At 39.6% G+C, this 27,834-nt stretch overlaps 1 protein-coding gene across 1 annotated transcript; it reads left to right on the top strand.

Moving 5' to 3' along the window:
- Positions 1-865: 865 nt before the first annotated feature.
- On the top strand, positions 866-26,881 carry LOC124274831. The gene is made up of 7 exons (XM_046710197.1): positions 866-1,163; positions 3,262-3,588; positions 9,151-9,225; positions 14,525-14,557; positions 14,839-20,719; positions 22,337-22,467; positions 25,311-26,881. The coding sequence occupies exons 2-7, from the start codon at positions 3,297-3,299 to the stop codon at positions 26,879-26,881; spliced, it is 7,983 nt and encodes a 2,660-aa protein (XP_046566153.1). The 5' UTR covers positions 866-1,163; positions 3,262-3,296.
- The last annotated feature ends 953 nt before the right edge of the window (positions 26,882-27,834 follow it).

The raw sequence follows: 27,834 nt of genomic DNA, 5'->3' as shown, positions 1-27,834 counted from the left end.
CACGTCGGCATAGCAGGTAACACAAAAACAGATGCTGCAGCTAAAGCAGCTCTTGACAAGCCCTATCTCCACTGCTAATCCCGTACAGTGATTTCAAACCAACTATCAAAAGTTATACTCGGGACCTTATGCAAAGAAGTTGGGACACCCAAGTAGGAAGAAATAAACTTCATGAATTGAAGCCAACAATTGGTTATACCAGGGATACTCTACAACCTACTTGGGATGTCAGTCAAGACGAGATGAGGTAATTTTACGACCATGTCGATGTCGTATTGGCCACAATCGCTTTACTCCTGACTATCTGCTTAAAACTGATGGGGATGGACCTCCCATGTGTGTTTCATGTGGTGAAGTGTTCACGATCAAGCATATTCTGCTTGACTGTGCCGACCTTTTCGACTGCAAGGGATTCACACTATGATGCGGCAAATATGAAAGATCTGTTTTCCCGCGTGAGCGGGCATCTCATTGTTAACTACCTGAGGGAGGTTGACCTTTATCATAAATTGTAGGTATGTAATGTGAATAACGAACTGCATGCGTTCGAATTTGGTGCTATAACAATGTTATTAATTCACACTTGATCTCGTCACTATATGGCTGGAATAACTCAACTCAACATTTCAAGATATGTTCATTTCAATTCAAAATATCCTCAGTTCAGTTCAAGATGTATCTATTTCCATTCTAGATATCAATACAATGATTTACGATGCCAGTATTTTCTTGATAAATGTGAAAACGGCGTGCCATACGGGCTACATGGAAGCCAACACCGAAACGCCTATCAGCGGAACTTGGGGTTCGTTTTCAGTCATTCGGAACGACTCGTGTCATTCCGGCAAGCCGGATGGCTTGAAGGTCACGGAAAGAGTCGAGTAGGTACGTTTTCAATGCGGCCCTCGGAGAACATCGCCCTCATTCGTCACAACTCGCCTCTTTCCGTAACCCCCAAGAAGACTTGTCCCGGAATAACACGAGTTGGTCACGAATGCATCGCCCCTTCACGTAACAGAGCGAGTATTGACGGAGAAAAGGGGATTTCCCTTTCTCAGGCACCCAGAGAAGAAGAAGAATCAGGAGTCTTGTACAGATTCTTGTACAGACTCCCTGGTCAAAAACAGTGGCCTCTCATTGTCAGTGACAAACTCGTTTATCAGGTATATTGCCGTAGAAACATGTTTATTTATTGATTGTTCAAATAATTCCATTCGAAAATGAAATGTTGATTGTGGTTTCGCTTTCATGTATCAACTATACATACAGAGTATACACGAGAACGCTGATGGTTTTAACTAATTAAAATATCCATACATTCTCAGATACAAATCAACAGAAGGCTACCTATGATTTCAAAAGAAAAAGGAAGATATATCAAGGTTTAGGTTAGCAATATGATAAACAAAATAGAAGCCCCACTCCATAACTAAACGCGGAAGTTTAAAAAGTCAATAAAGACATTTGGGGTAGTGTATACCTATATACTATTATATTTGTCTTTTGCATGTTTCTTAATTAATGACTTGACGTTTTCTCAAATACATCTGCATAAACTTGTTTCAGGTAATTTATACTATAGCCAAGAGCCATGAAGACGGTACTTCATGCCTTTTAGAAAGATGTCAAATGTTAAGGGTAGTTTGGGATTGCACTTTCTTTGTAAAGTATAAATTGACAGTGTCTAGTAATTCTGGGTTTGAATCCCACTGAATCCTCTCTCCACTTCAGGCACCAAATTGCCCGATGTTATGCACTGGTGGTTTGGTGTCTCACCCTGAGCTTGTGGTTTCAAATCCAAGATAGGAATCAAAAGTGATGTTGAAAATCACAAAATATCATCAAATGTCATATTCAAAGGTAAAAGAACTGCTTGATCAAATTAAGATCTATATAATATCCTAGAAATGTATTTCTTCCAAATGTGCTGAAATGAAATATTTATAAACTTTTCAAACCAGTTCAAGGGTGGAGGGGTAGCCTAGTGGTTATAGCACGCCAAAGACCTGAGTTTGAATGTCGACATCGGTACAATGTGTGAGGCCCATTTCTGGTGGCCCCTGCTATGATATTACTGTAATATTGCTAAAAGCAGCATAAAACTAAACTCACTTTCAGACTCAAAACAGTTCAGATAAAGTGGGGTCTTACATTTGCACTATCAAGTAAACTGTGCATCATAGTAATTGTATTATTGGTAGGGATGTGAAAAGGTGGAGTTTCACACTTATATGGAGCTCCAAAATATCACGAGGTCCTCTTACCCCTTGCACCAAAACATATGTATTTTCTGAAGTTAGAGATGAAGTTCATTGACGTTCATGTTATCCTGTAGATAATTACCTTAATGATAACCTCCACGTATAATTTGAATTTCTTTTGATATTTTTTAAGACACTTGAACATGTCACAGGTGGCCTTTGTTGTGATATATGAGTGAGTGAGGGAGTTGGGTTTAAGGCCTCTTTGAACAGTGTTCCTGATGGTTTTTTAGTTGAATGTACGAAGAAAGTATGAAATGATTCCTACATCTATCACTTTGGTGAAACCCTACGATCACAAATGTGGTGCTGACAATATTCTGTGTGAACCAGGATTTCAACCCACAATCATAGGTTTCTATTGTGCCCAAGGGATGTAACTCTGCAAAACAAAATGTGAAATAGCACCGCGTTGGAAGACAGGCCCCCATCACCTCTTTATATCATAAACCAAGTTAGCTCAGGAAAATTTGATATTCTACTTCTAAGATAAGTTTGTTGATCTGGTCAAAGCAAGGTCTTGACTTGTTATAGCATGGATTAACTGTTACTTCGTCGAAACCACAGACACTATCAAGATTAGTTCATATGAATAAACTCGTATTCCAGCCAAGGCCTACATAGAGTTGTCGAGCACACCTTGGTATTGTGCAAAGTCGTCTAGTTATATGCTGGACTATATCAAGATCAGTGGTTGAAATGACAATGAATTGTTTTGTATCTGAAATGATTATTGAGACGTATTGTTGATTATCAAAGGGAAGTTTATGTCATTTTCAAAGTATTACTTACCTTCATCTACTAACCAACTTTGAAGTTCTTTCCTTAACGAAAGTAGTTTCAATCAGTGAATAAATACATTTACCAAATATCTGGTTCTGCAACCAGAATTTAATTAATTGTGAATAAAATCATTATATGTGAGCAGTCAGTATTTATTATATATTTAATCTTACATGCATGGCAAAAGAAAAACTACATCTGTTGTGTTTTGTTTAAGGGTTAACGTTTTATTGACTTGAAAACTGAAACAAGATGGATCGAAAACGCAAGGCTGATGATCCATGTGATGACACAGTAAGGAAAAAGGCCAAACTTGGGGATGTCACAGACATGATGGATCGCAAGAGGACAGCTCTTGATTCCCTTGACTCAGGTGATGTCACTGACATGACGGATCGGACACAGAAGGCTGATGATCCATGTGATGTTACCATGGTTACAGCACGGAAAAGGGCAAAGTTTGGTAACATCACAGAATGTGTATCGTCATCAGCGCCAGCACCACATGGATCTAGCCAGTCTAACGCATCTGCTCCCACTAACTGTAAGTATTTTTAATAATAATAATAATTGATTTATAGAGCGCCTATTTCCAAAAGATATTGCTCAATGGCGCTATGAAGAGAAAAGATTGTAGACAATGTCTATGGAAAAGAGAGTTTGAACAGATGAGTTTTGAGGGCAGTTTTGAAAGCATCAGCAGATTCTATTTCTTTTAGGGTGAGTGGTAGAATGTTCCAGAGATAGGGGGCTGCAGCAGAGAACGCTCTTGATCCCATGGCTGTTTTGACGTGAGGCTGTGTAAGCAGTAGGGAGTTTGACGATCGGAGCATTCGGCTTGGAACATGGAGATGAATGAGGCTTTTAAGATATTGAGAAAACATGTTTTCATAGATGCAGCTGTGTGTAAGAAGAAGAAGTTTGTATTGAATTCTGCTTGATACGGGAAGCCAGTGAAGAGTTTGGAGTTTGTAAAAAAGATTTGGTTCCCCCATAGTAAAAGTTCCGGTGGAACTTTTCATTCCAACATTTGTTCCTGTAATAGTGCATGCGGAACAATTATTTCGTTCCGCACACACAGAATTTATTCCGGGTAAAGAGGAACTTCCACACACATCATAAAGTGTCTAAAAGAGGGTTTTGTTTGTTGGGGTGGTCTTAAAAATTGGGGCGTGGGGGGAACGGAAAGGAAAAAAAGATTTTCCTACGGTATTTGTTCCATATGGAACAAATCATGTGGCTATCAAGAAGCAATTATCATGTGTGAAAGTTACTTAATTTTTTTAATGAAAATACATTGTAGATTCCCCAGAATGCGAACTGATGATTCTAAATGAATCTTGTGTTAAAAAGAGTTCAGTTATTATGTAACCAAGTTACCTTCATTAATCAGGTTACAGTCAGTAGCCAGGTTACAGTCAACATGTAACCAAGTTACAGTCAGTCAGTAGCCAGGTTACAGTCAACATGTTACCAAGTTAGTCAGTAGCCAGGTTACAGTCAACATGTAACCAATTAACAGTCAGTCAGTAGCCAGATTACAGTCAACATGTAACCAATTAACAGTCAGTCAGTAGCCAGATTACAGTCAACATGTAACAATTAACAGTCAGTCAGTAGCCAGATTACAGTCAACATGTAACCAAGTTACAGTTAGTCGGTAGCCAGGTTACAGTCACTATGTAACCAAGTTACAGTCAGTCAGTAGCCAGGTTAGTGAACATGTAACCTAGTTACAGTTAGTCAGTAGCCAGATAACAGTCAACATGTAACCTAGTTACAGTTAGTCAGTAGCCAGGTTACAGTCGACATGTAACCAAGTTACAGTCAGTAGCCAGGTTACAGTCGACATGTAACAAAGTAACAGTCAGTAGCCAGGTTACAGTCGACATGTAACCAAGTTACAGTCAGTAGCCAGGTTACAGTCGACATGTTACCAAGTTACAGTTAGTAGCCAGGTTACAGTCGACATGTAACCAAGTTACAGTCAGTAGCCAGGTTACAGTGAACATGTAACCAAGTTACAGTTAGTCTGTAGCCAGATTACAGTGAACATGTAACCAAGCTACAGTTAGTCAGTAGCCAGGTTACAGTCAGCATGTAACCAAGTTACAGTTAGTCTGTAGCCTGATTACAGTGAACATGTAACCAAGCTACAGTTAGTCAGTAGCCAGGTTACAGTCAACATGTAACCAAGCTACAGTTAGTCAGTAGCCAGGTTACAGTCGACATGTAACCAAGTTACAGTCAGTAGCCAGGTTACAGTCGACATGTAGCCAAGTTACAGTCAGTAGCCAGGTTACAGTCAACATGTAACCAAGTTACAGTCAGTCAGTAGCCAGGTTACAGTCAACATGTAACCGAGTTGAAGTTAGTAGACATCCCGGATGTTGACAAGTTGGATGAGTCCATTTTGCATTCAATAATGACTGGAATATAGGTTAGGCCTACGGTATTTGTTCCTGTTCGATGGAATATTTGCCGTATGTGCGGAATTTTTATTCGTGTCATCCATTCTCAATTTCACGGCATTTATTCCGAACCGGAACATTTACTACTCGGAACTAAATCATGTTTACAGATAGGTGTCACAGTTTGGTAGCGTGGTGCACGGGCAACAACACGGGCGGCTGAATTCTGAATCCGTTGGAGTTGTGAAAGGAGCTGTTGAGGAATGTTGTAATAGAGGGAGTTGCAGTAATCAAGTATTTTTACCCATGGAGATTGTTGATCCATGGCTTTCTAATGACCCAAGTACCTGTTAAAAATAATCAGTAAAATTTGTATGGTTTTGGCCCAACTTTCTGAACTTTCAAAAGTCCCCTTCTTCTTGAATTGAAAGTTATTCAATTCTAATTTGATAATATCATAACTCATTTTTATCAAAGTCTTTTGCAATCTTATTTATTCAACTGCATGTGAAATACAAGTCAACCTGCAAAAATCCACACATTGCCATGATTGTAATAACTTGAATTCAGATATTTTTAATTGCAATTTCAAATTTTTACAGTTAACAAACATTTGCAGAGCATTGTCCTGTGAGAATAGTGAAATGATCACAGACATTTACCCAACAGCATGATTAAACTCTTTTGATACAAAAAATTAAGTATGTTTTTGAAAACAGTAAATATGTTTATATTATCTTGAAACTGAAAAACAGCATTTAAGCTGTTTTTAAAGGGACATTTCTTTGAAAATCATGTAGCCACATCTTAAACATGTTAATTAAAATCACCTACAACAAACTCCATCTGAAGAACAACGTCACAGTTAAGCTGAATATTTGTTTAAAATGGGCACAAAAAACTACCACTACCCAGTTAGCTTTGAATTTAATGCATACACAAGTACACATGGAAAATTGAAGAACATACAACAGTAAAACAAGACCGTGTGTCCCTGACTTACTACCCAGAGGGGGGCGGTGGGGTAGCCTAATGGTGAAAGCATTGGCTCGTCACGCCAAAGACCCGGGTTCGAATTCCCACATGGGCACAATGTGTGAAGCCCATTTCTGGTGTCCCCCGCCGTGATGTTGCTGGAATATTGCTAAAAGCGGCGTAAAACCAAACTCAGTCAGTACTACCCAGAGTCTTCCAAACCAGTATTTCATCACAGTTACACTACAGGTCAATCTTTTCTGGGGGCGGTGGGGTAGCCTAGTGGTTAAAGCCTCCACTCACTTTGCCAAATGCCTGGGTTCAATTTCCCACATGGGTACAATATGTGAAGCCCTAATGCTTAATCTCTGAATGAATACTGGACAAAATAAGTTAGGGAGATTGGTATTTTTATGATTGATATTTTATCAGTAAGTCAATGAGGTGAGGTGAGGTGAAATTAGGTTTAACGTCGTGCTTGAGAATATTTCGCTCATATGACGACGTGCATGCGTGTGTATGTGTATGTGCGGCTGCTTGTACTAGCCCTGACTTAAGCTGGTTTTATAGTGCTAGCCCACTGAGATACCATGCCGCAGTGAAGCATGAATACCCCACTCAGACACATTATACTGACTCCGAGCCGACCAGTCCTTGTTGTACCCATTAATGCCGAGCGCCAGGCAGGGACCAACAAGGACCATATTTTAACGTATTTTGGTATGACGCGGTCGGGGATCGAACCCGCGACCTTCCGCTCTCCGGGCGGACGCTCTAACCACTACACCACGGAGGCGGTCGTAAGTCAATGAATAAACAGATCATTATTCATAATTTCCAAATTTACATATATCCCTAACTATTTTTGTCCAGTATATATAATTTTGATACATGTATTAACAAATAAACTCATTTAAATTGAAAAGGAGCCCATGTGAGATGGGAAATTCTGACCATGAGGAAACCTAGACTTGCTTAAGATATTTTCTTTATTATCCCAAGGGATTTCCGTGGACTGGTTGTTGTTTTTATTATTGTTTTTCCCCGTGAGTACCCGGATGATATCCCATAATTCTTGACTGGTTCGTGACCTCTGCTGCGCTACCCGCATGCACAATTGATAGTATAAGTATAGATTGATTAACAAAGAGGAAATCATTTTTACTCGATAATATTTCCATCTTCATTAATTTGATAACAAATGAAAACATTTTGAAGTTTAACCGTCTGCCAAATTGTTAGGACTGAAAAATAACGGAGTCAATGTACGTCTTTATGTTTTGTCTGATAATCCTCATTAGTTTATCATCATATTTGTATGCATTTTGAAACCTAATAAAATGCACACGATCTGCTTATACTTATTGTGAATTTATAACATGACTGTAATATCTAGACATTTTATAGATTGCTCACGTAGATTATGTATTATTTCACACACACGCTATGTTGTCTGTCTCATTACACTTCACGGCAAAAAAAATGATTCTGTATAATGCTACAACCAATGAATAAAAAAAATTGCAAATATTAAAATTAAAACAGACTAAAGTTACAGCACCAATATCAGGCTATCCTACCTTTTTCGAGGAATGTATCCATCAATATCCACACAAAGGAACGACATGCCATTCACTTTCAGCTGACAAAGAATCCTGCTCTATGTCATGTGTCTTTTAACAGTCTAATATGCGAAAAAGTGATATATCATTTCAGGTTTTTCACATTTGTGTAGAGTCTGATTGGTCACCCAAGACAGCACATCTGTCAACTAATTGCATGATGTCCGCCATTCTTTAACAAAGTAATTTAGTCAGCCAAAATGAGCAATCAATCAATGTATTGGCAATTAATTCTCTGAAGGGAGGACATTGTTTTTACACAGGCACTTTGCGACAGGGTGTATTCAGTATAGATTAGTAAATCTACATAGTACATACATAAACATTTACCTTTTGACAAATCCACTGTGCAAGATAAAAGCAATTAATCAATCAGTGTGTTATCGGTTAATCCTTTGATCGATGTTTGTTTTTGTAACTCAGCTGATAATCCCTCTTGCTGCACTTCAGTGTCACTGTCAGTGAGACTGATAACCTGTTAGCAAATAATAAGGTGGGATATTAATATAGATCTAAGATGTAGATAATCATAAACTATACATTTATTAGTTTTTGATAATACCAGAGAATAACTTTGAGCAAAAATGATGGAAAGGTATCAATATATTTCATGTCAATAGTAAGTGGTGACACATTTGTGCATGGATTTCTAACAAAAGTAGTATAGACACAGTAGTATAGACACAGTTTAGAAGCGGCTCACGAATAAAGACGTACCATTGTGTATCGTGTGTATTAAGTCTCTATTTCATGACAATAGTGCATATAAGATATTATCAAGGTTATCAATGACACAATTTTCATGCAGATACATCATTGTTAATGAGTTTTTTCTTTGAATATTTTCTGATTGTCAATCCTTGTAGCCATTTAGCCAGCCCGAGTAAGTACACAATATGTGAAAATATTATTTAGAACCCTGAAATAATGTTAGCAATTAATATTCATAATATATAACTTGTTTTCCTTAGCATGGGCATTTCATTCCAGTTTGGATCAAAACCTGATTATGATGATGTCATCACTGTTGCAGTATTTTACACTGAAATAAACATGTTTATTATGTTAATATTAATGAATTATGTTGATGTGTTTCAGACTTTCAGACTGGTATGACTGGTGGAACGGCCATCGGAAGTAATGTGGCAGCTGTGATGACTGTGAATAATGCAGGTAAATGGGTTTTTTTTAGAAGGTCACATTTGATGAAACTATGATTTATTGTTTAAAGTACAATGATTGCTCATTTTGTCTTGTACCTTGAAACAGGTAACTCTTCTGAAACTACAAGCTCTTTGGAACTGAAACCACAAATGAAACCAGCTATGGTGTCTGTACTTCAATACGACTTTGAACCAAGCTCATTAAAATTAAATCTTTGTCTTAACTGCTACAACACGTATGTTTGAGGATGTGAACTTTAAGGTCATGTCAGAATGACCTTTCTTGAACTTTGAACTACCAGTGAAATACCTGACAAGAAGTTGACATTAGTCATTGGGAATGCAGCTTTCTCAAGCCTTACAGCAAGTTTCAAACTTTCATTCAAGACTACCTTTCAAAATGTTTGATGAAATATTTTGTTTCAAAATTTTGAAAGCAGAACTAAAGAAAATTCTGGAATGTCTATCGAGACTTTATGGCAGTACTTCCCTTGGACTGTTGAAAGTTTCAAATATTTTTCTGACTGAAGCAAGAGATTATTACCCTGAGAGTGAGTGAGTGAGTGGGTTTTTATGCCACTTTTAGCAATATTCCAGCAATAAAAGGCAGGGACACCAGAAATGGGCTTCACAGATTGTACCCGGCGTGTCGAGCGAATACTTTAACCACTAGGCTACCCCACCGCCCCTATTCTGACAGAAGCAGTTATACAGTCTGTAGCTGTCATTCAGCATACCATGTAGAAAACTGTTCAAGGTTGCAGGAACAGATTCTCAATGTCACTTTGTTAAGCATCGCCCTGATTGGTCAGATGAAAGGTTGCTTTTATGTGAACCATAATAATGGACCTACTCAACACTTGAGTTGGCACTGAGAGGCTAGTGAAATTGATTTAAAACATGGCTGTCATATTCACATTTTTGGGGCATTTACTCAGGCACTTTTGCATGTGTAATTATGAAATTGAAATGTGTAGTATGTGGTATAACATGTTATGCATTGGTTTTTAAAAACATATTTTGATTTATGATCTGAAACTTTGTATTGATGATTTTTAGCAGTGTATGAAATAAGGCCCGTCCGACCGCCCAAGACGGTTTAGATTTCTGAGGGACGGTCGAAATTTACAGCTAGCCAGCCCGATGGTCTGGTGAAATTTTTTAGAAGTTCCAGACATCTGTGTAAATTCACCTTATTTGGTCTGGTTAAATCCATTTTGGGCTGGTAACATTTTGAAGTTACAAGCCATGATGTCTGGCTGAATTTTAGGCTTATTTCATACACTATTTTTAGCTGTGGTATTTTAAGAAGAGTAACATATACAATTACTGCTTGGATCCCTGCAATAATAATTTTGGATCCCTGAATTCTTGTTTTCCCTCGCAACGCGTTTTGTCCGTCTGTTTGTCCGTCCGTCCATCCTTCCGTGCACATTTGTCTTTTCCGGAGCTGAACTCTAAAACCGTTCACTATTTCTTCACCAAACTTGGCACATATATAGATCTGGTGGAGTACTGGTGCCTTTTGGTAGTTTTGGAATTGTGAATAAAACATTTTTGGCATTTCCATGGCAACAAGTTCGACTTAGAATGAAATTGTTGGTAGTGCTCTTTTCCGGAGCAGAACTCTAAAACCATTCACTATTTCTTCACCAAACTTGGCACATAGATAGATCTGGTGGTGTACTGGTGCCTTTTGGTAGTTTTGGAATTGTGAATAAAATATTTTTGGCGTTTCCATGGCAACAAATTTTGACTTAGCCTGAAATTGGTGGTAGTACACTTTTCTGGAGCTGAACTCTAAAACCGTTCACTATTTCTTCACCAAACTTGGACCAATAGATAGATCTGGTGGTGTACTGGTGCCTTTTGGTAGTTTTGGAATTCTGAATAAAACATTTTTGGCGTTTCCATGGCAACAAGTTTGACTTAGCCTGAAATTGGTGGTAGTGCTCTTTTGCAGAGCTGAACTCTAAAACCGTTCACTATTTCTTCACCAAACTTGGCACATAGATTGGTCTGGTGGTGTACTGGTGCCTTTTGGTAGTTTTGTAATTCTGAATAAAATATTTTTGGCGTTTCGATGGCAACAAGTTTGACTCAGCCTGAAATTGGTGGTAGTGCACTTTTCCGGAGCTGAACTCTAAAACCGTTCACTATTTCTTCACCAAACTTGACACATAGTTTGGTCTGGTGGTGTACTGGTTCTTTTTGGTTGTTTTGGAATTCTGAATAAAATATTTTTGGCGTTTCCATGGCAACAAGTTTGACTAAAACAGAAATTGGTGGTAGTGCACTTTTCCGGAGCAGAACTCTAAAACCGTTCACTGTTTCTTCACCAAACTTGGCACATAGATAGATCTGGTGGTGTACTGGTGCCTTTTGGTAGTTTTGGAATTCTGAATAAAATATTTTTGGCATTTCATGGCAACAAGTTCGACTTAGCCTGAAATTGGTGATAGTGCTCTTTTCCGGAGCAGAACTCTAAAACCGTTCACTATTTCTTCACCAAACTTGACACATAGATAGATCTGGTGGTGTACTGGTGCCTTTTGGTAGTTTTGGAATTGTGAATAAAATATTTTTGGCGTTTCCATGGCAACAAGTTTGACTTAGCCTGAAATTGGCGGTAGTGCTCTTTTCCGGAGCTGAACTCTAAAACCGTTCACTATTTCTTCACCAAACTTGGCACATAGATAGATCTGGTGGTGTACTGGTTCCTTTTGGTTGTTTTGGAATTCTGAATAAAATATTTTTGGCATTTCCATGGCAACAAGTTTGACATAGACTGAAATTGGTGATAGTGCTATTTTCTGGAGCAGAACTTAAAAATCATTTCAATACTCTCCTTCCACTTTTCTATATACACACCTAAATATTTGACATAATCATAACTCGTAGACATAATCATGAAGAGTATTATGCATTGCGGGGGATATTGATGACTGTGTCTTCTTGTTTAACTTTCAACACGGCTGCCGTAATTTTGGTGAGCCAAAGAGCTTGTACATGTATCTCCATTTGTTTCTAATCATAGTTGAGAAAGAAAAGCTTATCAAAGAACTAGTCATAGACAGTGCTTAGTTCACAATTTCTCTGGTATCCAGTTCCTTTTTATCCCACCGGCATGTAATGTGGTGGGATATAGTCGTCGCCTCGTCCGTCCGTCCGTCCGTTCGTAATCATTTTGTTTCCAGAGCATAACTCAAAGACCGTTCGATATTTTTCAACAAAGCATGGTAGATATATCAAACAGAACCTTAAGTGGTGCCTTTTGCTATTTGCAGATTTTTGGCATTTTTATTTTTCCCGGTTTCCATGGAAACAAATCAAACTAAGTCCCAAAAGGGAGGGGTGGGCTTCGTTTCCGGAGCACAACTCAAAAACTTCTTAATATCTTTCAGCAAAACTTGGCAGATATGTGAGGCAGATCCCACAGTGGTGCCTTTTGGTATTTGCAGACTTTTGTGATTATTATTTGCTCGGTTTTCATGGAAACGATTCGGACTTAGTCTCAAAAGGGAGGGGTGGGCTTCGTTTCCGGAGCATAACTCAAGAACCGTTCAATATTATTCAACAAAACTTGGTAGATATATCAAACAGAACCTTAAGTGGTGCCTTTTGCTATTTGCAGATTTTGTCATTTTTATTTTTCCCGGTTTCCATGGAAACGATTTGGACTTAGTCTCAAAAGGGAGGGGTAGGTTTCGTTTCTGGAGCGTAACTCAAAAAATGTTCAATGTTTTTCTACAAAACTTTGTAGATATATCAAACAGTACCCAAAGTGGTGCCTTTTGCTATTTACAGACTTTTGTGATTTATTATTTTCTTGGTTTCCATGGAAACGTTTTGGACTTAGTCTCAAAAGGGAGGGATGGGCTTCGTGAGCACAACTCAAAAGCTTCTTAATATCTTTCAGCAAAACTTGGCAGATATCTGAGGCAGATCCCAAAGTGGTTCCTTTTGCTATTTACAGATTTTTGTCTTTTACATTTTTCTAGATTTCCATGGAAACGATTTAGACTTAGTCTCAAAAGGGAGGGGTGGGTTTCGTTTCAAAAACTTCTTAATATCTTTCAGTAAAACTTGGCAGGTATGTGAGGCAGATCTTGAAGTGGTGCCTTTTGCTATTTGCAGATTTTTGTCATTTATGTTTTTCATCATTTCCATGGAAACGATTCGCACTTAGTGTAAAATCAAGCTGGACTTTAAGTAACTGTCAGATGATTTGTTCTTTCAAAGATGTGGGGGCCGGGGGGATATGTCATCTTCTGATGACTCTTGTACTATATATAGTATGACCAGAAATTATTGAGAATTTTAGGAATATGTTTAATTGGATTTCTGGTATAAACAACCTTGACCAGCTATCAATTGCTTGGTTTCATTCAACGGAGACAACTCCGTTAATCCTTTTTCATTAGTTTGTGAAGAGTTATCCCCCTTTGTTTACTTGCTAGCAGACGACATTTTCAGTGATCCTCAGTATGGATGATTTAGAGAAGAGGAAGTTGATTTTAGAGTATTATAACAAGGACATCAGATCAGCTAAAGTGATTTCAAGTAGAACAGGCATCCCTTTGTCCACTGTTTATCGTGTTTTGAAAAATATTGCAAATGGATATGGCATTGAGCACCAGGGAGGCGCAGGTAGGCCCAGAAAATTGACTGTCGGTGACAGGAGGCGGTTGGTTTTCTTGTTTCTAAAAACAAACGAAGGAGTTTAGAAAATTTAAGGCTGGATATAATTGAAAGAGGAACTGTGGCTGTCTGTAAGGAGACCATAGAACTGAGCTGCATGCAATGGGTTGGCAGAAAAGTCGAGGAATTCAAACACCAATCATGAAACCTGAACAAAAGGAGTGAAGGTTGAACTGGTGCTTACAGCATAGAAATGTTAACTGGGACAATGTGATTTTCTCAGATGAAAGTTCTGTGTGGCTGTTTCCTAATACACTGAAATTCTGGACCAAACAAACTGATAGACCTTTGTATCAGCGCCCAAAGTACAGTCCGAAATTTAACGTGTGGGTTGGCATATCTGTGTTAGGGGCAACGCCCCTCTGTGTATTTGAAGGGAATATGAACAGTGAGCGGTACACAGATATTCTCGAAGGACATTTACTTCCATCTGCTCATGTGTTCTATGGAAAGTTTTGGATTTTCCAGCAGGACAACGACCCAAAACATCGTTCAAAGCATTCAGAGGCATGAAATGTTTTTAAAAAAATTACAAACATAAATTCGCAATAATTTCTGGTTGTACTAAATATTAAACAACAAAATAATAAATAAAATTTGCTTTTCAGCAGCCGAATGTTCACTTCTTCAACATTTAATCAGTAAGTGCTTTAATCTGTCTATTATATATTATTGTTGATGGATCTGATTCCTAAATATATAACAGAGATCTGGTTTAGTAAGAGATGTGATTTTAATACCATGGTGTATATACTCTAAAAATATTGACAAGTCATATAACTTGCTTTCTCTTGTTCAAAACGTGTTGATAAAACCGTGTATATACAGTATATATATATTTGATATCTAGCAATCTAGAAAGATTACAAGAATTATAATTGATATGACAATTACCTGGACTAACATTAATTTGTTCCTTGAGCTGAAACTGAGCTGAAGATCAAATCAAAACATCCCACAAGACATGTTTCAACATACACAGATATGGGCTGCATTCAGACATCTGAAGGCGTGCGGCAACAAAAGTATGTTGTAATGGTTGATGACATTTTTGGGCGAACAAATTTGATCCAGTCAAGCCTTGATGAGTGGAGGCAAAAGTTTGATCTAGTGTGGCCTCTTGTGGAGTCTGGACAGATTTGGTTAGTGATGACTTCACGTCCAGAAATCATTTCTCAAGGAGAACCAGAAATATTTGGATATGAAATAATAAATAAGGCAAAAGAGATCATTCTTGATGAAGGAAAGTACCGTCTCCAAGAGTCAGAAAAATTAAAGTTCCTTGAGAAGTTGTGTGGAAAATATGTAAGGAAGGAAGACATGAAAGAAATTGCCAATATGGACACTACTTTGGGATTCCCACAATGCTGTACATTCTTTGCAGCAAATAAGGATGCAAGATTGAAAGGAGTTGAATTTTTCAAGAAACCTTTTGAATTTATAAAAGATTTGATTGAGTGTGTTAAGAAGACGCAACCTGAAGTGTATTTTGTGTTGCTGTTGGTTTTCATGAATGAAGGACGACTTTCCATGAAAGAGCTCATGTCAGCAGAGCATGAAGACAAATTTGAAAGGCAGTTTAAAACCATATTGCCCTTTTGTATTCTGAAGAAAGATGGTCTTTCCAAGGGTGGCATAAAACATGTGGCAAAATCCGTCTGTGGGATATATCTTTTAGAAGCTTCCAGATGTTTCCTGTTCTCACACAGGTCAATATATGATGTCTTGTTTGTAGCCGTGTGTGAAGATAGTCCTGATTTAGGAATAAAAATGAGCACACCAGTCATGCTGCTAGAATTTATTCGAATCAATAAACAGAAACTGGAAAGATGCAAGCAACGTAATGTTGTTTTTCTAGATGAAGAAGATTATCCAATTTTGGCTGATAAACTGAGGGAATATCTGTCACATGAGAACACTCGATACGTTGTGCTGTCTCACCCAGCTTTACAAGACACAGAGTTTTTACGTGTGATCTTTCATGAATGGAAAACTGATGACATATACCAACTGTGCAGGCACAATGGAGGGAAAGTTGTCAAAGATATTGCTTTACCTCTTAGTGGAAAACTAGGTTTGCCACGAACTGTCAACATTCTTGAATATAATTTGTTTCTCTCCTATGTTATCATGAATCACATGAAGGAGTTTGCTTCACGTATCATTCAGTTACTTTGTAGATATGATTCAGAGGACGTTCATCCTGTTTTAAATGAAGCCTTGCTTTGTGCTTTGTTTACTTGTGAAAAAGACTTAGCAACAGCCCTTCTTTCAAGTGGAGCTAAACCAAACATGTTGTGTTTTATCTCACTTTGTAACTGGCCACAACTAGATACAAATACCTCATCAACTATCATTAGTCAGATAGAAGACAATGAAACCAATCTGAAACTGCTCTTAAGTATTGCAGTTATTTCCTGCAATAAGACAGTGATCAGGGTTTTAATTCAAAAACTCACTGCTCTAAGTGGAAACCATGACCAGTTTTACAGCCATTGCTTAGAATTGTTGCTTAAAATCAATGGCAATTGCCACAAGGACATACCACAATTGACTACAAATGCTGGACATGAAATACTTGAGGTGATGACACTTCTTGAAGAAGGTGGTGGAAAATTGGATTCCAGAAAGATAAGTCTTGCATCTAGTCACAAAGACCCATCTGTGTTAAGGAAACTGTTGCTCAGATCACGTGATGATATAAATGTGACTGATGAATTTGGTCGGACACAATTACATTTGGCTTGTATGTATGGTGGTGCTGATGGTGTTGACTTACTGCTGAAACATGGGTCAGAGTTATCAGTGGACACAGAAGGGTCGACTCCATTTCATTATGCATTGAAATCTTGTGTTGACCAGAAGGAAAAGCTGAAGCTGTTGCTCAATAAGAATTCATCTGATCATGATGAAGACTTTGTCAACTTGACCGATTACATGAAGTGCACAGCGCTCCATTATGCTGCACAACTCTTAGATTCTGATTGTGTGAAAATGTTGGTAGAGGCTCAAGCTGATACTAATATCCTTGATGTCAGTAAACAGTCTCCTCTGTTTTATGTTTCAAAGGAATGTGTTCCAGTAGACATGTATTATGGTAATACAGCTTCACATCGCTGTGTGATGACTGACAAGGACTACTGTCACAAAGTAATACAAACACTTTTGGAAAAGGGAGCTGATGCAGGAATCAAGAACCAGGAGAGAAAAACACCTCTCCACTGTGCAGCATTGAACCAGTGTATGGAATGTGTTGAGCTGTTGCTCCCATTGTCAGATGTAAATGCCAGGGATAGCTATGGTGATACAGCCTTACATTGCAGTTCCTGGTCACATGAACCCCACTCTCACGGAGTGATACAAGCACTGCTGGGGAAGGGAGCTGATGCAGGAATCAAAAACAAGAAAGGTTATACACCTCTTCACTGTGCAGCACAGAACCAATGTATGGAGTGTGTTGAGCTGTTGCTGCCATTGTCAAATGTAAATACCCAGGTTGGTGATGGTAGAACAGCTTTACTCTTAAGTCTCCAGTCAAATGTATCCCACTCTCATGATGTGATACAAGCACTGCTGGAGAAGGGAGCTGATGCAGGAATCAAAAACAAGAAAGGTGAAACACCTCTTCACTGTGCAGCACAGAACCAATGTATGGAGTGTGTTGAGCTGTTGCTGCCATTGTCAGATGTAAATATCCAGGGTGGTGATGGTAGAACAGCTTTACTCTTAAGTCTCCAGTCAAATGTATCCCACTCTCATGATGTGATACAAGCACTGCTGGAGAAGGGAGCTGATGCAGGAATCAGAAACAAGAAAGGTGAAACACTTCTCCACTGTGCAGCATTGAACCAGTGTCTGGAATGTGTTGAGCTGTTGCTCCCAGTGTCAGATGTAAATGCCAAGGATAGCTATGGTACTACAGCTTTGCATTGCAGTGTCTTGTCTTATAAACCTCACTCTCATGAAGTGATACAAGCACTGCTGGAGAAGGGAGCTGATGCAGGAATCAAAAACAAGAAAGGTGAAACACCTCTTCACTGTGCAGCACAGAACCAATGTATGGAGTGTGTTGAGCTGTTGCTGCCATTGTCAGATGTAAATACCCAGGGTGGTGATGGTAGAACAGCTTTACTCTTAAGTTTCCAGTCAAATGTATCCCACTCTCATGATGTGATACAAGCACTGCTGGAGAAGGGAGCTGATGCAGGAATCAGAAACAAGAAAGGTGAAACACTTCTCCACTGTGCAGCATTGAACCAGTGTCTGGAATGTGTTGAGCTGTTGCTCCCAGTGTCAGATGTAAATGCCAAGGATAGCTATGGTACTACAGCTTTGCATTGCAGTGTCTTGTCTTATAAACCTCACTCTCATGAAGTGATACAAGCACTGCTGGAGAAGGGAGCTGATGCAGGAATCAAAAACAAGAAAGGTGAAACACCTCTTCACTGTGCAGCACAGAACCAATGTATGGAGTGTGTTGAGCTGTTGCTGCCATTGTCAAATGTAAATACCCAGGTTGGTGATGGTAGAACAGCTTTACTCTTAAGTCTCCAGTCAAATGTATCCCACTCTCATGATGTGATACAAGCACTGCTGGAGAAGGGAGCTGATGCAGGAATCAAAAACAAGAAAGGTGAAACACCTCTTCACTGTGCAGCACAGAACCAATGTATGGAGTGTGTTGAGCTGTTGCTGCCATTGTCAAATGTAAATACCCAGGGTGGTGATGGTAGAACAGCTTTACTCTTAAGGCTCCAGTCAAATGTATCCCACTCTCATGATGTGATACAAGCACTGTTGGAGAAGGGGGCTGATGTAGGAATCCTGAACAAGGACGATGAGACACCTCTCCACTGTGCAGCAAGGAAGCAGTGTATGGAGTGTGTTAAGCTGTTGCTTCCATTGTCAGATGTAAATGCCCAGGATAGTGATGGTGATACAGCCTTACATTGCAGTTCCTGGTCATGCACACCCCACTTTCATAAAATTATACAAGCACTGCTAGACAAGGAGGCTGATGTGAAAATCAAGAACAAGAAAGGTGAAACACCTCTCCACCGTGCAGCATTGAACCAGTGTATGGAGTGTGTTGAGCTATTGCTCCCATTGTCAGATGTAAATGCCCAGGATAGTGATGGTGATACAGCTTTACATTGCAGTTTCTTGTCAAATGAAAACCACTCTCATGAAATGATACAAGCACTGCTAGACAAGGAGGCTGATGTGAAAATCAAGAATAAGGAAGGTGAAACATCTCTCCACTGTGCAGCATTCAACCAGTGTATAGAGTGTGTTGAGCTATTGCTTCCATTGTCAGATGTAAATGCCCTGAATAGTGATGGTGATACAGCTTTACATTGCAGTTTCTTGTCAAATGAACCCCACTCTCATGAAGTGATACAAGCACTGCTAGACAAGGAGGCTGATGTGAAAATCAAGAACAAGAAAGGTCAAACACTTCTCCACTGTGCAGCAAGGAAGCAGTGTATGGAATGTGTTGAGCTATTGCTTCCATTGTCAGATGTAAATGCCCTGAATAGTGATGGTGGTACAGCTTTACATTGCAGTTTGTTGTCAAATAAAAAACACTCTCATGAAGTTATACAAGCACTGCTAGACAAGGAGGCTGATGTGAAAATCAAGAACAAGAAAGGTGAAACACTTCTCCACTGTGCAGCAAGGAAGCAGTGTATGAAGTGTGTTAAGCTATTACTTCCATTGTCAGATGTAAATGCCCTGAATAGTGATGGTGATACAGCTTTACATTGCAGTTCCTGGTTATGCAGACCCCACTTTCATAAAGTGATACAAGCACTGCTAGACAAGGAGGCTGATGTGAAAATCAAGAACAAGAAAGGTGAAACACCTCTCCACCGTGCAGCATTGAACCAGTGTATGAAGTGTGTTAAGCTATTACTTCCATTGTCAGATGTAAATGCCCTGAATAATGATGGTGATACAGCTTTACATTGCAGTTTCCTGTCAAATGAACCCCACTCTCATAAAGTGATACAAGCACTGGTAGATAAGGCGGCTGATGTGAAAATCAAGAACAAGAAAGGTGAAACACTTCTCCACCTTGCAGCATCGTACCAGTGTATGGAGTGTGTTAAGCTATTGCTTCCATTGTCAGATGTAAATGCCCTGAATAGTGATGGTGATACAGCTTTACATTGCAGTTTTTTGTCATTTGATCCCCACTCTCATGAAGTGATACAAGCACTGCTAGACAAGGAGGCTGATGTGAAAATCAAGAACAAGAAAGGTGAAACACTTCTCCACTGTGCAGCATTGAACGAGTGTATGGAGTGTGTTAAGCTATTGCTTCCATTGTCAGATGTAAATGCCCTGAATAGTGATGGTGATACAGCTTTACATTACAGTTTCTTGTCATATGAACCCCACTCTCATGTGATACAAGCACTGCTAGACAAGGAGGCTGATGTGAAAATCAAGAACAAGAAAGGTGAAACGGCTCTCCACTGTGCAGCAAGGAACCAGTGTATGAAGTGTGTTAAGCTATTGCTTCCATTGTCAGATGTAAATGCCCTGAATAGTGATGGTGATACAGCTTTACATTGCAGTTTCTTATCATATGAACCCCACTCTCATGATGTGATGCAAGCACTGCTAGACAAGGAGGCTGATGTGAAAATCAAGGACAAGAGAGGTGAAACACTTCTCCACCGTGCAGCATTGAACCAGTGTTTGGAGTGTGTTAAGCTATTGCTTCCATTGTCAGATGTAAATGGCCAGGATAGCTATGGTGATACAGCTTTACATTTCCAGTTTGTTGTCAAATGAAAACCACTCTCATGAAGTGATACAAGCACTGCTAGACAAGGAGGCTGATGTGAAAATCAAGAACAAGAAAGGCGAAACACCTCTCCACTCTGCAGCCTTTAACCAGTGTATGGAGTGTGTTAAGCTATTACTTCCATTATCAGATGTAAATGCCCTGAATAGTGATGGTGATACAGCTTTACATTGCAGTTTCTTGTCAAATGAACCCCACTCTCATAAAGTAATACAAGCATTGGTAGATAAGGCGGCTGATGTGAAACTCAAGAACAAGAATGGTGAAACACTTCTCCACTGTGCAGCATCGTACCAGTGTATGGAGTGTGTTGAGCTATTGCTTCCATTGTCAGATGTAAATGCCCGGGATAGCTATGGTGATACAGCTTTACATTGCAGTTTCTTGTCAAATGAAACCCACTCTCATGAAATGATACAAGCACTGCTAGACAAGGAGACTGATGTGAAAATCAAGAACAAGAAAGGTGAAACACTTCTCCACTGTGCAGCATTGAACCAGTGTATGGAATGTGTTGAGCTATTGCTTCCATTGTCAGATGTAAATGCCCTGGATAGTGATGGTGATACAGCTTTACATTGCAGTTTGTTGTCAAATGAAAACCACTCTCATGAAATGATACAAGCACTGCTAGACAAGGAGGCTGATGTGAAAATCAAGAACAAGAAAGGTGAAACACTTCTCCACTGTGCAGCATTGAACCAGTGTATGGAGTGTGTTGAGCTATTGCTTCCAATGTCAGATGTAAATGCCCTGAATAGTGATGGTGATACAGCTTTACATTGCAGTTTGTTGTCATATGATCCCCACTCTCATGAAGTGATACAAGCACTGCTAGACAAGGAGGCTGATGTGAAAATCAAGAACAAGAAAGGTGAAACACTTCTCCACTGTGCAGCATTGAACCAGTGTATGAGGTGTGGAGCTTTGTTTGCTTCCATTTGTCAGATGTAAATGCCCAGGATAGCTATGGTGATACAGCTTTACATTGCAGTTTCTTGTCAAATGAAAACCACTCTCATGAAATGATACAAGCACTGCTAGACAAGGAGGCTGATGTGAAAATCAAGAACAAGAAAGGTGAAACACTTCTCCACCGTGCAGCATGGAACCAGTGTATGGAGTGTGTTAGCTATTGCTTCCATTGTCAGATGTAAATGCCCTGAATAGTGATGGTGATACAGGTTTACATTGCAGTTTCTTGTCAAATGAACCCCACTCTCATGATGTGATACAAGCACTGCTAGACAAGGAGGCTGATGTGAAAATCAAGAACAAGAAAGGTGAAACACTTCTCCACTGTGCAGCAAGGAAGCAGTGTATGGAATGTGTTGAACTGTTGCTCCCATTGTCAGATGTAAAATTGCCAGGATAGCTATGGTGATACAGCTTTACATTGCAGTTTTGTCAAATGAAACCACTCTCATGAAATGATACAAGCACTGCTAGACAAGGATGCTGATGTGAAAATCAAGAATAAGAAAGGTGAAACACTTCTCCACTGTGCAGCATTGAACCAGTGTATAGAGTGTGTTGAGCTATTGCTTCCATTGTCAGATGTAAATGCCCTGAATAGTGATGGTGATACAGCCTTACATTGCAGTTTGTTGTCAAATGAAAACCACTCTCATGATGTGATACAAGCACTGCTAGACATGGAGGCTGATGTGAATATCAAGAACAAGAAAGGTGAAACACTTCTCCACTGTGCAGCATTGAACCAGTGTATAGAGAGTGTGTTGAGCTATTGCTTCCATTGTCAGATGTAAATGCCCTGAATAGTGATGGTGATACAGCTTTACATTGCTTTTTGTTGTCATATGATCCCCACTCTCATGAAGTGATACAAGCACTGCTGGAGAAGGGAGCTGATGGTGAATCAGTGAAACAAGAAAGGTGAAACACTTCTCCACTGTGCAGCATTGAACCAATGTCTGGAGTGTGTAGAGCTTTTGCTCCCATTGTCAGATGTAAATGCCCGGGATAGCTATGGTGATACAGCTTTACATTGCAGTTTCTTGTCAAATGAAAACCACTCTCATGAAATGATAAAAGCACTGTTAGACAAGGAGGCTGATGTGAAAATCAAGAACAAGAAAGGTCAAACACTTCTCCACCGTGCAGCAATGAACCAGTGTATAGAGTGTGTTAAACTGTTGTTCCCATTGTCAGATGTAAATGCCCTGAATAGTGATGGTGATACAGGTTTACATTGCAGTTTCTTGTCAAATGAACCCCACTCTCATGATGTGATACAAGCACTGCTAGACAAGGAGGCTGATGTGAAAATCAAGAACAAGAAAGGTGAAACACTTCTCCACCGTGCAGCAAGGAAGCAGTGTATGGAATGTGTTAAGCTATTGCTTCCATTGTCAGATGTAAATGCCCAGAATAGTGATGGTGATACAGGTTTACATTGCAGTTTCTTGTCAAATGAACCCCACTCTCATGATGTGATACAAGCACTGCTAGACAAGGAGGCTGATGTGAAAATCAAGAACAAGAAAGGTGAAACACTTCTCCACTGTGCAGCAAAGGAAGCAGTGTATGGAATGTGTTGAGCTATTGCTTCCATTGTCAGATGTAAATGGACAGGATAGCTATGGTGATACAGCTTTACATTGCAGTTTTTTGTCAAATGAAAACCACTCTCATGAAATGATACAAGCACTGCTAGACAAGGATGCTGATGTGAAAATCAAGAATAAGAAAGGTGAAACATTTCTCCACTGTGCAGCATTGAACCAGTGTATAGAGTGTGTTGAGTTATTGCTTCCATTGTCAGATGTAAATGCCCTGAATAGTGATGGTGATACAGCCTTACATTGCAGTTTGTTGTCAAATGAAAACCACTATCATGAAGTGATACAAGCACTGCTAGACAAGGAGGCTGATGTGAATATCAAGAACAAGAAAGGTGAAACACTTCTCCACTGTGCAGCATTGAACCAATGTCTGGAGTGTGTAGAGCTTTTGCTCCCATTGTCAGATGTAAATGCCCGGGATAGCTATGGTGATACAGCTTTACATTGCAGTTTTTTGTCAAATGAAAACCACTCTCATGAAATGATACAAGCACTGCTAGACAAGGAGGCTGATGTGAAAATCAAGAACAAGAAAGGTGAAACACTTCTCCACTGTGCAGCATTGATCCAGTGTATGGAGTGTGTTGAGCTATTGCTTCCATTGTCAGATGTAAATGCCCTGAATAGTGATGGTGATACAGCTTTACATTGCAGTTTCTTGTCAAATGAAAACCACTCTCATGAAATGATACTGAGCACTGCTGTTAGACAAGGAGGCTGATGTGAAAATCAAAACAAGAAATGTCAAACACTTCTCCACTGTGCAGCAAATGAACCAGTGTATAGAGTGTGTTAAACTGTTGCTCCCATTGTCAGATGTAAATGCCCAGGATAGCTATGGTGATACAGCTTTACATTGCAGTTTCTTGTCAAATGAAAACCACTCTCATGAAATGATACAAGCACTGCTAGACAAGGAGGCTGATGTGAAAATCAAGAACAAGAAAGGTGAAACACTTCTCCACTGTGCAGCATTGATCCAGTGTATGGAGTGTGTTGAGCTATTGCTTCCATTGTCAGATGTAAATGCCCTGAATAGTGATGGTGATACAGCTTTACATTGCAGTTTGTTGTCAAATGAACCCCACTCTCATGATGTGATACAAGCACTGCTAGACAAGGATGCTGATGTGAAAATCAAGAACAAGAAAGGTGAAACACTTCTCCACCGTGCATCAAGGAAAGCAGTGTATGGATTGTGTTGAACTGTTGCTCCCATTGTCAGATGTAAATGCCCAGGATAGCTATGGTGATACAGCTTTACATTGCAGTTTCTTGTCAAATGAAACCACTCTCATGAAATGATACAAGCACTGCTAGACAAGGAGGCTGATGTGAAAATCAAGAATAAGAAAGGTGAAACACTTCTCCACCGTGCAGCATCGAACCAGTGTGTGGAGTGTGTTGAGCTATTGCTTCCATTGTCAGATGTAAATGCCCTGAATAGTGATGGTGATACAGCTTTACATTGCAGTTTGTTGTCAAATGAAAACCACTCTCATGAAGTGATACAAGCACTGCTAGACAAGGAGGCTGATGTGAAAATCAAGAACAAGAAAGATGAAACACTTCTCCACCGTGCAGGATGGAACCAGTGTATGGAGTGTGTTAAGCTATTGCTTCCATTGTCAGATGTAAATGCCCTGAATAGTGATGGTGATACAGGTTTACATTGCAGTTTCTTGTCAAATGAACCCCACTCTCATGATGTGATACAAGCACTGCTAGACAAGGAGGCTGATGTGAAAATCAAGAACAAGAAAGGTGAAACACTTCTCCACTGTGCAGCAAGGAAGCAGTGTATGGAATGTGTTGAACTGTTGCTCCCATTGTCAGATGTAAATTGCCAGGATAGCTATGGTGATACAGCTTTACATTGCAGTTTTTTGTCAAATGAAAACCACTCTCATGAAATGATACAAGCACTGCTAGACAAGGATGCTGATGTGAAAATCAAGAATAAGAAAGGTGAAACATTTCTCCACTGTGCAGCATTGAACCAGTGTATAGGGTGTGTTGAGCTATTGCTTCCATTGTCAGATGTAAATGCCCTGAATAGTGATGGTGATACAGCCTTACATTGCAGTTTGTTGTCAAATGAAAACCACTCTCATGATGTGATACAAGCACTGCTAGACATGGAGGCTGATGTGAATATCAAGAACAAGAAAGGTGAAACACTTCTCCACTGTGCAGCATTGAACCAGTGTATAGAGTGTGTTGAGCTATTGCTTCCATTGTCAGATGTAAATGCCCTGAATAGTGATGGTGATACAGCTTTACATTGCTTTTTGTTGTCATATGATCCCCACTCTCATGAAGTGATACAAGCACTGCTGGAGAAGGGAGCTGATGCAGGAATCAGAAACAAGAAAGGTGAAACACTTCTCCACTGTGCAGCATTGAACCAATGTCTGGAGTGTGTAGAGCTTTTGCTCCCATTGTCAGATGTAAATGCCCGGGATAGCTATGGTGATACAGCTTTACATTGCAGTTTCTTGTCAAATGAAAACCACTCTCATGAAATGATAAAAGCACTGTTAGACAAGGAGGCTGATGTGAAAATCAAGAACAAGAAAGGTCAAACACTTCTCCACCGTGCAGCAATGAACCAGTGTATAGAGTGTGTTAAACTGTTGTTCCCATTGTCAGATGTAAATGCCCTGAATAGTGATGGTGATACAGGTTTACATTGCAGTTTCTTGTCAAATGAACCCCACTCTCATGATGTGATACAAGCACTGCTAGACAAGGAGGCTGATGTGAAAATCAAGAACAAGAAAGGTGAAACACTTCTCCACCGTGCAGCAAGGAAGCAGTGTATGGAATGTGTTAAGCTATTGCTTCCATTGTCAGATGTAAATGCCCAGAATAGTGATGGTGATACAGCTTTACATTGCAGTTTCTTGTCAAATGAACCCCACTCTCATGATGTGATACAAGCACTGCTAGACAAGGAGGCTGATGTGAAAATCAAGAACAAGAAAGGTGAAACACTTCTCCACTGTGCAGCAAGGAAGCAGTGTATGGAATGTGTTGAGCTATTGCTTCCATTGTCAGATGTAAATGGACAGGATAGCTATGGTGATACAGCTTTACATTGCAGTTTTTTGTCAAATGAAAACCACTCTCATGAAATGATACAAGCACTGCTAGACAAGGATGCTGATGTGAAAATCAAGAATAAGAAAGGTGAAACATTTCTCCACTGTGCAGCATTGAACCAGTGTATAGAGTGTGTTGAGTTATTGCTTCCATTGTCAGATGTAAATGCCCTGAATAGTGATGGTGATACAGCCTTACATTGCAGTTTGTTGTCAAATGAAAACCACTATCATGAAGTGATACAAGCACTGCTAGACAAGGAGGCTGATGTGAATATCAAGAACAAGAAAGGTGAAACACTTCTCCACTGTGCAGCATTGGACCAATGTCTGGAGTGTGTAGAGCTTTTGCTCCCATTGTCAGATGTAAATGCCCGGGATAGCTATGGTGATACAGCTTTACATTGCAGTTTTTTGTCAAATGAAAACCACTCTCATGAAAATGATACGCACTGCTAGACAAGGAGGCTGATGTGAAAATCAAGAACAAGAAAGGTGAAACACTTCTCCACTGTGCAGCATTGATCCAGTGTATGGAGTGTGTTGAGCTATTGCTTCCATTGTCAGATGTAAATGCCCTGAATAGTGATGGTGATACAGCCTTACATTGCAGTTTGTTGTCAAATGAAAACCACTATCATGAAGTGATACAAGCACTGCTAGACAAGGAGGCTGATGTGAATATCAAGAACAAGAAAGGTGAAACACTTCTCCACTGTGCAGCATTGGACCAATGTCTGGAATGTGTTGAACTGTTGCTCCCATTGTCAGATGTAAATTGCCAGGATAGCTATGGTGATACAGCTTTACATTGCAGTTTTTTGTCAAATGAAAACCACTCTCATGAAATGATACAAGCACTGCTAGACAAGGATGCTGATGTGAAAATCAAGAATAAGAAAGGTGAAACATTTCTCCACTGTGCAGCATTGAACCAGTGTATAGGGTGTGTTGAGCTATTGCTTCCATTGTCAGATGTAAATGCCCTGAATAGTGATGGTGATACAGCCTTACATTGCAGTTTGTTGTCAAATGAAAACCACTCTCATGATGTGATACAAGCACTGCTAGACATGGAGGCTGATGAATATCAAGAACAAGAAAGGTGAAACACTTCTCCACTGTGCAGCATTGAACCAGTGTATAGAGTGTGTTGAGCTATTGCTTCCATTGTCAGATGTAAATGCCCTGAATAGTGATGGTGATACAGCTTTACATTGCTTTTTGTTGTCATATGATCCCCACTCTCATGAAGTGATACAAGCACTGCTGGAGAAGGGAGCTGATGCAGGAATCAGAAACAAGAAAGGTGAAACACTTCTCCACTGTGCAGCATTGAACCAATGTCTGGAGTGTGTAGAGCTTTTGCTCCCATTGTCAGATGTAAATGCCCGGGATAGCTATGGTGATAC

Source organism: Haliotis rubra, unplaced genomic scaffold (genome assembly GCF_003918875.1).
Source record: "Haliotis rubra isolate DU_JTF1 unplaced genomic scaffold, ASM391887v1 Scf195, whole genome shotgun sequence".
In the NCBI taxonomy this organism is placed as follows: Eukaryota; Metazoa; Mollusca; class Gastropoda; order Lepetellida; family Haliotidae; genus Haliotis; species Haliotis rubra.
Note: the sequence above shows the minus strand (reverse complement) of the source record. Positions and strands in the feature narration are given on the sequence as shown.